The sequence below is a fragment of the Temnothorax curvispinosus genome, unplaced genomic scaffold (genome assembly GCF_003070985.1).
Source record: "Temnothorax curvispinosus isolate PA1 unplaced genomic scaffold, ASM307098v1 QBEX01008959.1, whole genome shotgun sequence".
Lineage (NCBI taxonomy): Eukaryota > Metazoa > Arthropoda > Insecta > Hymenoptera > Formicidae > Temnothorax > Temnothorax curvispinosus.
In genome coordinates this window covers 526,873-541,216 of record NW_020218739.1, presented here as the reverse complement: position 1 = coordinate 541,216, position 14,344 = coordinate 526,873, and the positions used below count along the sequence as shown (strand labels likewise).

General features: G+C 40.1%; 1 protein-coding gene across 1 annotated transcript in view; it reads right to left on the bottom strand.

The window, feature by feature from the left end:
- Positions 1 to 5,359: 5,359 nt before the first annotated feature.
- Positions 5,360 to 14,344, bottom strand: part of LOC112458491 (putative inorganic phosphate cotransporter) — a 13,218-nt gene continuing 4,233 nt past the window's right edge. Inside the window, exons 2-4 of the mRNA XM_025022159.1 lie at positions 7,476 to 7,696; positions 6,415 to 7,306; positions 5,360 to 6,165 (exon numbers count right to left, since the gene is read on the bottom strand). Of these exons, the coding sequence (XP_024877927.1) occupies positions 5,834 to 6,165; positions 6,415 to 7,306; positions 7,476 to 7,696 (1,445 nt within the window). The 3' untranslated portion in view covers positions 5,360 to 5,833. The remainder of the gene's footprint in view (positions 6,166 to 6,414; positions 7,307 to 7,475; positions 7,697 to 14,344) is intronic.

The window sequence follows — 14,344 nt, the reverse complement described above, 5'->3', positions numbered from 1 at the left end:
ACCTGACTTATATTGCACTGTTTGTCTTACTTATTTACTAATGTTAATCTCACTAATATTGCTCGGCATGGTGTGTACAATTTGTGCAACTTACGCAAGCGATTCTCAAAAAGAAATCTCGTTCAGTTTGGAAAAATATATCAAGATGCGCATGAGATTTAATTTTAGAATTGCAATTAACATATATTATGTTAAAGTAAAGTTAAGTTACATTCGAACAAAGTTAGAATCAGTTTTCGACAGATTTATGTACAACTTACGTCAATATTTGCAACATGCAAACATAGTTATCATTCCGCAGTAATTTCTTCGCACATTACAACGTTTGAGCGTAGATATATATAATTATAAATTATTTTAATTGTATCACACAGAAGTGTAGGTATCTGTAAGTACATATATATTCTGTTTGTTGATAGAACAATCTGTGTGTATGTGTGTTTACACTGTATATAAATATATAACATAATAGTTATTATTTATATATTATATATATTTTTATTAAATTATATATGTTTAATTTAATTACATATAATTAATATTTGTTCTATTAATAAATATCATACCTACATTAAAATAGAGTAGAATAATTAATAATACTAACCGAGTTATCATCAGGTAAAACATGATAAGTTATTATGTTCTCATTATTTTTTTTAACATGATTTCTAGTGTGCTAATCACATAGCAAAAGATAAGCGGGATTTCGATATACAAACGCATATATAATCAACGCGTTTGAATTAATGAATTATATCGTGAAAAAAAATCGCGATCCAATTCGTGATAAAGCGATCATCAGCTGTGATTATTCGAAGCATCGCCGAGAATTCCTGCATGATATGAATATAAATCGGAAGACCAGCGTCTTCTGTCTCCTTGTACATACATCCCACCATCTCGTAGTCGTAGTGCAAGTATTGCGTACACTTTTTTTTCTACCTATTACCGAACGATAATGATACTTGTAACTCTGATATACATATACATGTACCTTCGGCAATTCCATTCCAGTGAATATCATAGTTCACTATGTTAATAGAATGCGTAATTACGCATGTATATGGAGCAAAGTGTACGAGCGGGGCACTATCTTCCTATGCCGGAAGCAGACGAGATAAAAAAGTATCGTCGGCTTTTTTTTATTATAATAATATATTATCGGGGGAAGGGGGGATGTGTGTAAATTCAAAATGTTAAATTCAAAAAGTACTAAAAAGCGGCTTAGATTCTCTACATCAATTATAAATACCGCTTAATAAAAAAAAAATGTTAAAACCGAATAGATATACCTATTGTAATATAAAAACAAAATTGCGGCAGGCTGATACTCTTCGTCCATTTCACTTCATTTATCTTCTTCTTCTTCTTGCTGATATAGTTATGGCATCCGATCCCAAACTGGTTTCAATACGGCCCCCAGGTAGCACATATTAGTTTCATATACGTTTTTTGAACGTATACATAGTTTCATAACCGTAAAGAACTATTAAAAAACATTTGAACAAAAATATTTTTGAAACCATGATTTAAGAAACGTATTTTTTTACGTTTCTACAGTTAATAAATACCTATTTGTTAAATTTTTCTTTTTAAAATTAATATTTGCTTTATCTATATACATAATAGCTTTAATAGCCTTTTTTGAAACATTTAAATTTATATTGCACTAATTATTGCACATAATAAATCATTTTATTCATGCACATATATCCATATGCACTTATTTACTTAAATTAATTTTGTTCTATCGGTCTTAATCTATTTGTCATCGGACAAATCTGAGCTTAGAAAACTTCCAACAGTTGCAAAATAAACGTTCTGCTGAACGTGGCCATTGAAAGAACATTTTATACGTGTGTTCCGTTTTGAAGAATCCTTCCTGAACTAGTGCAGATCAGTAATGCAATTAAGTTAGAGTGAGACAAGTATATTTTGTTTCACTTTAACTTATTACACGAATGTGCACCAGTTCATGAATTTCTTCGAAAAAGAATAGACATCATGCCCAAAGCTTCTAGTAGAACATTCTCACGCATGTCTCAAAGACGTCATAAACACGTTCAAAAGACGTAAAAAGTAGGAATTTTAAATGTCTTTATCTAAAATGTCTTCATCATTAAAACAAAACGTTTCTATAATAGTTTTTTAAACGTTATTTTATCGGAAAAAAAACGTTCCATCGAACGTTTTTCGAATGGACATTTTTAATCATGAGAAACGTTTCTATAAGAAATCGGTTATAAAACGTTTCGGAAAAACACTTATAAAACATTTTTGAAACGTGTATGTCCCAATAAAAACAGTCACGTCACATCCACGTCGAATCCACGTCGAATCCACGTAGCAATAACGTGGATCCACGTACTGTTTTTATCGGGGTGCTACCTGGGGCCTAGCGTCAAATCGAGTTGTAAAATGTGAATACAAATGTCGGATGATGCAACAATGATCAGATACGAATAATGAGATATGAAGTTGGAAATATGTGTGTTTATGCTGGTTGTGTGTAGGGGAACGGGGGGTAGCCCTGGACAGTAGGTAGCCCCGGGCATTATTGAAATTTAAGTATACCGCGTATCTATGGCCATTGTTTAAACATTCTGCATATGTCGAGATACGCAGAAGAGCATATTAGAATGTTTAAACAATGGCCATAGATACGCAGTATACTTAAATTTTAATAATGTCCGGGGCTATACCCACTGTCCGGGAATACCCCCCCCCGTTCCCCTAATGTGTCAGTATAGACCTTTTTTAGCTGAACTTCTTGCGTAGTTTAACTTTTCTTTTTTTCTCTCCAACGTGAAAAAGAAGAGATGAAAGATGAACCGTGCAAGATCGAAGTTCAGTTAAAAAGAACAGGTCTACTGTGAGTGTCCGCGGTGTTGAATTCGAGTCCGTAGGTTTGTTAAGCCCCAAAGGATTGCACGGGTCCTCTCTGTGGGAATTTTTTTATCCTCTACTTTTGTAACAAAGCGTTTTGTATATATGTTGGCATATATATTATCTGTAGAACGTAACGCGGATTTCGAGGTGAACAGAGCAGGCAGGAGGAGGAAAGGAGAGCACGGTGTATAAAATGGAACTAAAGCAGGTCTCGCGGCGGTTACGCAACGCGTCTTTTTGTCGAACCGCGTTTCCCGCGGTTCTGTACGCAATCCTCGTGAAAAATTGCATCCTCGCAAAACACGCCCTCGGTAGAAATTCAGGTTGTTTCCGCGGGGAACAACATTGTGAATTTAATCGTCGTCGCGTACGCGATCGCGCGGCGTGTTCCCTCTCACGCGGGAAGAACATCCGCACCGCGCGGATGTGCGCGTCGGCTAATTGGCGTTTACTTTGGAAAAAAACGCCGTTTGCGTGAGGCTCGTTAAAAATCGGATAGCGCATAATTGCGAGCGGCCGTGCTATCCGTTGTTCAGCGTGTGCAATGCACGCAATACTCCACTTACTCCGCAATTTGGCTTGCAAATGCCACAAGATTAAACGCCGAGGCTCAAGCGGGCGAGAAATAAGCTCTTTTAATTGTGCGATGTGACAGAACTTTTCATATTGTACATATTTATACATATATTTAATTGTATTATATATTATATAATTAAATATATATTTACATTAATTACAGATATGATTGTATTATGTATGTATAATTTTCTAGTGAAATAAGCGATATGTCCACTTGCCTAGAATTATCACGTCGAATCGGCGTCTTATCGCGCGAGACAACTTTAGATCTGTATCTCGCATGATAAAAGACAAGAAATATAAAGAATGCCAAGCCCAAGAATATATATATAAAATATTCGATTGTGTCCGATATTGATCGCTCGTCGAACAACCAAATAATCACTCGTGCTTAATACCGATATACCACAATCGAATATTTCTGTAATTAATTGACTCTCATTCGCTTGCGCCTACGTGAAACTATCCGCTGGCTTTCTTTTAATATTGTCGTTTATCTTCTCTTATAATATCTCGCTCTCGGTTAAGTTCAACATTGATCGCGAAATATATCGGCCGCTCGAGAAAATAATTTCGACGACTCTGGACATTCCGTGCGTCGTAATCTTATCGAAAATCTGCATGTACTTTCTTATCTGCACTTATACTTTTCTGCGAAACGGTTTAATTTATACTTTCTTATCTGCATTTGTACTTTCCGAAACGGTTTCGTAATTGAAAGACCCTTGGTTCGTGATCTGGAAAAAGCTCGGCGAAAGCTGAAATTCTGCGAAATCATGCATGGTAATATAAAGCTGAGGTCGATAAACTAACTGTGTAGTTATTGTTATGTATTTTAAATTTTATAAAACTATGCATTTGTTTTCTCCCCTGTTATTAACAAATAACTACATAATATATCCTCGATTTGCCTTCTGATCCGAAAAATTTAAAATATTTGCTATTTGATCCTTTACAGAGAAAAATTTTGTCGACCCCTGACGTATGTAGAGCAGTGAAAGGGTAATGGCAGAGAACAGTTGAATTGATCTGGATTTCGCGGAGCGCGACACGGATCGTCGATGAATTAATAAGCCGGCATAATAAGCATAATAATAACAAAAACTAAATTAGATTCATAAGTTGCGCGCCGCGTGTATGTCGATATCTTTGCAAGATACACGCTGGTTACCCTTGCAAATAAACGCGAGATAAGGAACGCGCAAAAAAGTTGACGTTAAGCTCGCCAAATATTTCCGCGACGTGCGCAAACGCATTTTGCGGATATCGCGTGTTAAGCGGGGAAAAAGATCTCGCGTCTGGAAAATCCTCGTTGATGAACATGTCAATTTGCATACGTTCCGTTTTTGATAAGGCACGCTCGAATTAGGTGTTCACGAGGAGACCGGGCAATCGCGGAGATTTGTACGGCACGCTCTTGTAATTAGCGCATTTTTAGGCGATGGCGTTATAAATAGCGATATTACGCTATAAACGGAATTCGAACACGTATAATTAGGCGTGACGCGTAACAATGCGATCTTCGCAAAGAAAGATTACGTAAAATCGGCGTGCCGCTTAGTCGAAATTGTCGTCTGTCGTTGCTTACTCAACGACGCGGAATATTTTACGCATTTCGCAAATTTTTAAACGGCATATCACTCAACATACATTGCGTATGTGTCATACATATTGAAATTTACGAAGCACCGATAGAAAATTGACAGGTTGATTAAGCGCTCCTTAAAGCTCCTCGTTTTATATTCTGAGATAATAGCTCTGTTTAAACATAACTAGATGACTCGACAACTCGTCGATATAACCCGCGGTCGCTCTTTCGTAATAAGAAACAATCGAATTCTCCAAGGAGAGAACTCGATCACTTCGATTGTTCTTATTAGAAATGACGATAGAGATGCGCAATTAGTGTTTTATTCAATTAAATTAAAATTATACTATACATTTTACTTAATCCTTAATATGTACAATCGCTACTGATCTATCGGCTTCAATTTACAGTTTCTCCTTTCACGACGAAAAAGGCTCGGCTTGCGTAAATGTCGCCGGCGCATTGAGCGATACGGTCTAATGTGAACTCGAGATGCATTCCGGCACCGCGTGACTTTAATGTCGCGCGTAAATTACTATTCAAGGATTATGCGCGAGAGGTGTCGACGCGCGTCTTTCTCCGGCATCTTTCCTTCACGCGGATGTGAGATCTTCGTTGAAAGTCAAGGCGAAATGACAGGCGGGCCTTGAGAATGCGTCTGTCGAGGAAATACAATGTCTCGGGATGATCACGAGATTATCAACAAGTCCGGCTATGTTTGTTAAGAGCCCAACACTCTCTGGGGCACCGCGAGGAAAAGCGTCGTTAGCAACATTTTCATGATTTCTCCCCCGATTCCGCCTTTTCCTCCTCTTTCTTGCGCCGCCTCTCCTCCCGATCCTGTATGACGAAATCGGGATCGTTCCAGTATTGAACCTCCCCGCTGGCGTACAGGACAAAGATGATGTTCGTCAGGATGAAGACACCCAGGACGATCCAGAAGACGGTTCGCCATTGCATCATCGTTTGCTCGGACGCCACCTCGCCGACGATGTACGGCGTGAAGATACCGGTGAAAGCGCCTATCCCGTTCACCAACGCCATCAGGGTGCCGGAGTAATTGGGGCTGAGATCCAGTCCATTGACTTTCATCCCGGGGTAAAAGGTACCTGTAGAAGATCGAAAATGGAGAGTGTTAAAATGATAAAAGAATCTCTCGATCCTGCATGGATTTTATTTTGCAAAATTGTAATATTCCGAGGAGTGGACGACATCCAGAGGACTACAGGGAAAAACTGACTGCAGAGATCAAGCAGATCGAAATGCTGAAGAATGGAAGAGGCCTATATTCAGGAAAGAAGCTGAGAAAGAAGAAGAAGAAGAAGAAAGAAGAAGGACGCGAATTCGCGTACACGTACCCATTAGAGCCATGCCGATGGTGAACATGGCCACCACCAGCGTTCGGTCGCACGAGGCGTACGAGGCGCCAATGATGAAGACGCCCGGGCCTATGGAGGCGATTGTGGTGCCGAGTTTCCTCACGTTGGTGCGCGACATGACGCCCCTGGTGATCATCCAGTCGGCCAGCCAAGACGCGCCTATGCTGCTGAACCACATGACGAGGTAGGGCAACGCCGAGACGAAGCCGTTGCTCTTGATGGGGTATTTGAGTACGCTGCTCATGTACTTGGGTAGATCGGTGACCAAGGTGAAGAAGCCCCAGTCGTGGCCGATCTGGGCGGCGATTAGGGCCCAGACGGGTAGCGAGCGCAGCATGTGTCGCCAGGGCACGGACGGTGGTTTCTTATGAGTGTGCTCATTCATACGATCGTGCAGGAACTTGACCTCTTTTTCAGAGATGAACGGATGCTCGTCCGGGTTGTTGTAACAGATCAGCACCCACGTGACGAACCACAACACGCCAATGCCTCCGAACACGTAGAAGACGGCGGGCCAGCTGTAGTCGTGCAGGATCAGGCCGGACAATAAGTTGGCGAACACCGTGCCGAGTTGGGCACCGGCGAACACCAGCGAGCCGATTACCGATCTCTCCTCCGGCGGCGTCCACTGAGCTAGCATTGCGTTCAACGCCGGGAAGGTCGTGCCCTCGCCGAGGCCCATGAGGATTCGCAGCACGACCAGACCGGTCGCCTCGCCCCACTTGACCACCACCGGCGTCAGCAGGGTAAATATCGCGGTCGAGAGCATACCAAGACCGAGGGAGTACTTGCCGCCAAACCTCTCAGCCAGCATCCCGCCCGGCAGATGCGTGATGACGTACCCCCAGTAGAAGGACGAAAGAATGAGGCCCTGGAACGAAAGGAAAAGGTATGAAGTCACAAAATAAATGAGAGAGAAAAAAAATACGAAAATAAAGGCAAAACGTATATAAGAGTGAAAATAAAATATATCATAAAGGCATGAGGCATCTTGATATTATAATTAATAAAAGTATGATTTCGTGTAAAGTATCTTTTACCTGCGTACGTTCATCCCAGTCGTATCGATCGGTCGTATCGACCGTCGTATTGTTTGCCTCAGATTCTATATTGTCCGGACAACTACTGTCTGTGTAATTGTGATCTATCGGAATCGTCATCTCCGTAATGGTGATCGAGAGGCAGATTCTCATGGTATAGGCATTCAGGACCGCCAAAAATCCCATGATAGCGAATATCCATCGTTGCGGCAGTCGGCTGCCTGTAATTCACAATTTCGCGTCATTCCATGTCATTAATTCTGCTATTTCGAAAGCTTAGTCAACTGAGGCGAGTTCTAATCGTTCGAAAACTTAATCAACCGAGACGAGTTCTAATCACCGTGACTCGTAACTTTAGACGCAAACAGCGATTGTCGCGCGAGAATCTAAAGATAATGAAAAATATTGTGAAAATATATTAAATTGCATAACATATATTAAAATCGTTTATTTCAAAATTTTTTTTATTATTTATTACTATTGTTTAAATATAATCAAGAGGCAATAATTCGCGATAAAAGGATCTCAGGGTGAGTAAATCCTCATACAGTTTACTTACACAGAAGTTATTTGCGCACTTTCCGCGAAGATTCACGCTTTTATTAGGCTTTGATTACCGTGCACTTATCTCGGCTATGATTTCGTTATCCGATTATTTGTCGCTCATTTCGCCGTAATCGCCTATATATACGTCTTTTTTTTTTACGATCTTTTTTTTTTACGATCTTCAATAAGTCATTCGCGCGACGAAGTTTTTGCGAAACTTTACTTTCGCTGTACTTTACTCTTCTACTGGTCACTTGTGACTCACTCAGGCAAATCCCGTTTATCGAGAAATATCAGGTAATCAAAAAAGTTTGTGCGGTTTTTTATATTAAAAATTAAACAAGTGCAGAAATTTTCATAAAACGTTTTATTCATTAAAATAAGCACTTTCACAATCTACAACCCTTTCCCAACGAGATACAAGGTTGTAAATGTCGCTTTAATAAAACGTTGTATCTTTAGAAATAAAGAATCAAGCAACCTCCACTTCAATCTCTGTTTTATTCTAAAACTGTTCTATTTTGCATGTGATTTATCTCCGGAAGCATTTTTAAATTATTTCTATGCACAGTACGTTCTCTTACCGCATCATCTCCAAATGCCACATAGGGAAACGGGGGGTAGCCTCGGACAGTGGGTATAGCCCCGGACATTATTGAAATTCAAGTATACCGCAAATCTATGGCCATTGTTTAAACATTCTAATATGCCTTACTGCGTATCTCGACATATGCAGAATGTTTAAACAATGGCCATAGATACGCGATATTGAATTTCTTCTTACTAGATACTTGAATTTCAATAATGTTCGGGGCTACTCCCCGTTTCCCTATATCTTATGAAATGCTATTGCAGTTTTCGAACCGAGTTTAAATTTATAAAGCAAATAAGCCCGAATTACACCAGATTCAATTAATATTTTGAAAGGGTTCAAATTTATAGAAAAAAAATACACCAAGTCAAAATGCAGCGATTGATTGACGCGTATATGTGCCTTATGATGCACATAGAAACTTGTGCTTTGCAAATCACTACAAGATAAAACAATTCATTCTTGAATTCATTGCAACAAATTTACCGAAAACTACCGAAATTTACCAAACTACCGAAAACCGCATACATTTTTTGATTACCTAATATATCTTGCCTTTAATTAAAAAAATACTGTTTTTTTTTTCGTTTTTAAATCCAATACTAATGGTAGAAATAATGTATTTCGCGCATGTCGCGAGAGAAACATAATTCTTCTGGTCTCGACGGATGCGAGGACAACACGGAACCTCCTCGAAGCGACGGTCGTTCGTTCAACCTTCGTGTGTCAATTTCCTTCCCCCAAGTTTGGTGAATGAACCTTCGGCCGCGCGTTTTCTATTCCGCGGCTGTCCGCCCGCGATGCGATCACGTACGCGCGCACATACGTGCCCTGACATACGCAATGACATACGCACCTCGTCGAGGGAGGTATGCCTCGCATCGCGTTCTCGGTGAACGCACCTGTGCGTTCGGTCACTTTGCGACGAAGAGGACGAGAGCGCGTTCGGTCAACGTCTCGGCCTCTTTAAGGATTTTGCATCCAGGGTTGCGTGACCTCCCTCAAGTTTCTGCCGCGGGGTCGCGTTAAAAACGCATCTCCCTCGACTGGTCTTTACCTACATACGACGACAGCTCGACAGCTCTACCATTACGATCGTCCAGCCGTCGAGCTGATCGCCATTCCTCCCTCGTACGCGACTTGGAACTTTCCTCGTCGGCGCCTTCAACGGCACATATTCGAGGATGCACGTGTCGCAACGGCACACGTAAAAATTCTATCTGAATTCCGTTAACCGTGTTATTGACGTGGAAAACGCTTGACATATGCGAGAACGCGTTTTTGAGATAAAAGTGAGATTGCAGGACCCCCGCTGTATATGTTTGTATATTTCTAGCAAATTGCATAACATTGTACGCAATGGCAAGTGTGTCTTAAAAAGAGACGGGCCATTATTATTAGAGACGTTAAAGCTTCTAATTGACTCGTTGAAGGTTCAGTCGAAACCAATAGAAACAAAACTTTGTTATCTGTTTATACCTCCATGCACGTGATGCTACTTGGATATACCCTTCATTTATTTATTCTGACACTTATCTTCATATTTGTGTATTTTGTCGCGCGATGTACCGATCAATCGATAAGATATGCAACAGATTGTATTATTGGCAATCTTGCCGTAAAGCCGAATATAATCCCGCTCGCGAATAATTGATTTGTAACTTGTGGAAATACTTCGGAAATACCTTTATCGTAAAAAAGATTGCAAGATCGTCCACGTGAAAGCTAAACAAAAGGAATTCAGAGTGAGTTTCGCCGTTCGTTCGTTGTTGTTAAATAGACGAGATTTCCAGGTACTCGCGACTGGATCTAGTCCGTTCGTTATCTCATTAACTCTGCGATCGAGCTTCACGCCCGAACTTTCCTCGTGCAAAGCCGCGAAATTACGCGTGGGAAAAAACCGCGCGAAATTATCACTCTCGTCTTAGAAAAAAGTAGTCGGCGGAAATTTTACCGCGTGCTTTTTTCGCGTGTCTAGCGAAAACCGCCGAACTAACGACTTGATCAATATAATTATTGCACACGCGGTGAAGGGGGGGCTAATTTTTGCGGGAAATGACCCAGTAGCCCGTAGCCCCTCGAGAGAGCATTCTCGGGAACAGGAAAAATTCCTCAAGTCGGGGAGGTTCGCCTTCACCCGAGGAAAAGAAAGGAAAAGGAAGAAAAAAGGAGAGATCGCGCTCGATCGATTCGTAAATCAGGGGAGCCTCGTGATCGCCACGCAATCGAGATAACGATCCCCTGTTTGCTTCATATTACAAGAATAATGTATTAAACACTTGATTATCGATATTAAACATTATATAATTGGTTGTGGGTCGTATACACGGCGCGCTCTCGAGCTCAATTGTGGCGCAATCCAATCGGGATATCGTAATTGCGCTATCGTTTTTGCATACAGACACGCGCGCGCCTCGTAACACTTCCTCCTTTTTCTTTCTCTCCTTTCGTCGACGGATGTCCTGTTGTTTCTTTTTCGTTATTCCCGCCGCGTTAAATTCACTCACGCACAAGTGTGAAAGGGGAAAAACGCGATCGAGAGAGGACACGGAGGGGGGGGGGCAGCCCTATCTGGACTATTATTGCAGAACCTGCGAGATATGCACTTTACTCCTGAGGTTTATGCACTTAACTGATGTTGCGTGTCAACAAGCGATAAATCGATGACACTATATTGACTTTACCGCACAGATGCCTACACTGAGGGAAAAATATTGTAGAATCAACAAAACAATTTTGTTGACTTTTCAATTTATTGATCCAATTATTTATTTTATTAAATTAAGTACACGTCTATTATTTGAACAAAATAAAATAATTGAATTATGAAAATGGTATCATACAAAATCATTTCTTTTAAGTTAATGATCAATTGTTAACTCAATAAAATAATTTTGTTAAACCAAGAACACGTTTTTAAAAACAGTAAATTTATTCAAAGAAATATTTAGTTAATGTTATATTATGTATAATTGATAGTATAAAATATTTAGTTAAAAAGAACAAATCAATATAGTCAACAAACAAAATAGTCAAAAAGAACAAAAAGAACGAAATATTTTGTACAAAAATTTTGTTAAGCCAATCAAATCATCTGCTTGGCAACATACAATCTTCCGGTTTTATTAAATCAACAAAATTTTTTTTGAAAAAAATAATTATTTTGTGTACTTTAATGTGTACTTTAATTATCCGAGGCAATATCGTTCGCAATAGTCAATGATATCGTTGATAGATTTCCGAGGATAGAGCGAATTGTTTTTCAGTTTTCCCTCCTTAGATATAGAGCTCGAACGAGACAAAGCGCAGCTGAAGTAGATTATTATCGAATCTGACATATCTGCGCGGTATCTCCGCCGGGGCTGGCACTCCGGACGCATAAATTGGCGGGAAGTTAACTTGCGACACACACAGCAACGCTGATTTATGACGCATCATTGTAATGATCCCAAGAGTTTCAGAGATCGCGCAAATCGCGCGAGACGTGTGAATTCGCGGGATTTGCCTGCTGCGTTTAACGGGGAAAGATCGCGAAATAGACGCTATATTATCGGACTTGCGAAATTACATTTCGTCGTCGCGACGAGAAACTTGCGATAATGCGATTTGACTCACAATCAGCCGATTACTCGATCTGCGCACTTACATTTTTACGCACTTGGAGTTTTCCACGTGTCGAGTTGACAGGTTTATTATATGAAGATCTTCTATTTTAAAAATAAATGGATCATATACGTTATATTATCAATCTTCGTTGTTTCAGACTGAATTATCAGAAATCCATTCGACGATAACATTTCGAATTATCGGCATTATTAATTCACAGGTCTGTATTCTCATTGTATTTTTAGCTCACTTTTATTGATAAATGGCGACGCATTTATTTCTGAGATTCTATAGTATATGTAACGTAAATTATATGCGCGCATTTATGATAAAAATGAGCTGAGAATACGGAGGAGCTGAGCGTAGTCCCGAAAACGTGCCGCTGTCATCAACGGATAGAAAAACAGATGGACGTCATCGTCGAAAACCTCAACTGTCGATGCAACTTGCATTTCACGCATTAAATCACTGCGATCTACTTATCTCGCGCGCTAAAAAAGATAATATTTCTATTTCCGAACTACTTCGTTCACGCTTATCTTTTGTTTACTTATTAATCAAGCGTCGATATGGAATTCTACGATAAAACCGCGCGTTCCACAAAGATATGACAACAATCGAACGGTGTTGGGCGCGACTCATTGTTCCGATTACTTAATTTATATATACTGTAAGATACGTTATGTAAGCACCAACGCCTCGGATCGAGCGTACAAAATTTTATTGATTATATGAGATAAAAAAAGACACAGCAACGATCTCCTCCACTTCTGCCAAAATCGCAGTCAGCGCGACGTAAGTCACGCGCGCGTAACGTCTCGCGCGATCGTACTGTTAAATTTGTGGTGTCAAATTAAACTCAATTTGAGTTATTTTTAATCATGCCAGGCCGCCACTGCTCCTACTCAATATTACGTTAATTTAACTAAATCAATGTAGTTAAAATTTAAATTTTTGCCTACAATACGAGTATATATAAGATTTGATTTGACGCTTTTTTTTGGTACATGTATATCGCGCGTCCATGCGCGAAGTTTACGCAAACGTGCTGCACATGCACACAGGCGAGAGATCGCGTACATGCCCCGGGAAATATCCATTTCTATATCCAATGTAGATTAATTTTAAACTTGCTTTAATTTACATTTTATTTTTTCCTAGTTCCAAGAATTAGAAAAAGATAAAACGTAAGCTAAAGCGAGGTTAAAGTTAATCAGCATTGACAGAAATAGACATAAGCAGGATAAATCTGCATTGGTCGATCTGAACGATCGATCTTGAGAGTAGTTAAATTCATTCGTAAAAAAAGATCGCGCGTCAACGGTTATCTACCGAAAATTTTCCGGAGATATTGCATGAAGGTAATACAAGCCCGCAATATATCATTGTCAACGGCAGGCTTCGACGCAAAATAATTACGTCCATCGGTTATCTTCCCCGAAAGATACGTCGCATGAAAATAATACTAGTAACAAAAATGAATAATACTTAGTCGCTATCGTGTGATATCGTCGACTACCAACACTTCGGGACGTCGAACTGAGCCTCCCTTACCTCTCAAAAACACTTGTAACTTCAGACACTAAAAGTCGTGGCTCGATAAGGGTCTTCGAAGAGAAATCGGTGATCAATCGAGTGCGATGAGCGAGAAGTTTATCAATCAGATTACTCTTTACGGTTGTTATTGATTAACAAGTGCCGATTATGAATTGGACTGTGCGCAAAAATTTCCTTGTCAAACCGTTTGGAATCGTGGCAGGTACCTAACGACTAATCACGCGACACGATAAAACGCAATAAAATGTAATAAGCCGCGAATCTCTCTCCACCTCTTTTTCCGCCGGGTAAATCGTTTTTCCGAGCGAAACCTTCGATTTGAAGGCGTGAATGGCGGTCGTCACAATAGGCAAGGAGCTCAACATCGACGGCCTTGTTGCCGTTAACTAATAAGCTGGAATTACGGCGACGTGTGCAATGTAGCGTGGAAAAAGTGGCTTGTCACTTCATCGCGATCAACAATGCCGGACAACGCCGTATGACAATTAGAGATGTGCGATTTTGCAATATATAGCACCGCGATTTTTTTTCTTGAATTGCAATGCGATATATATATATATATATATAT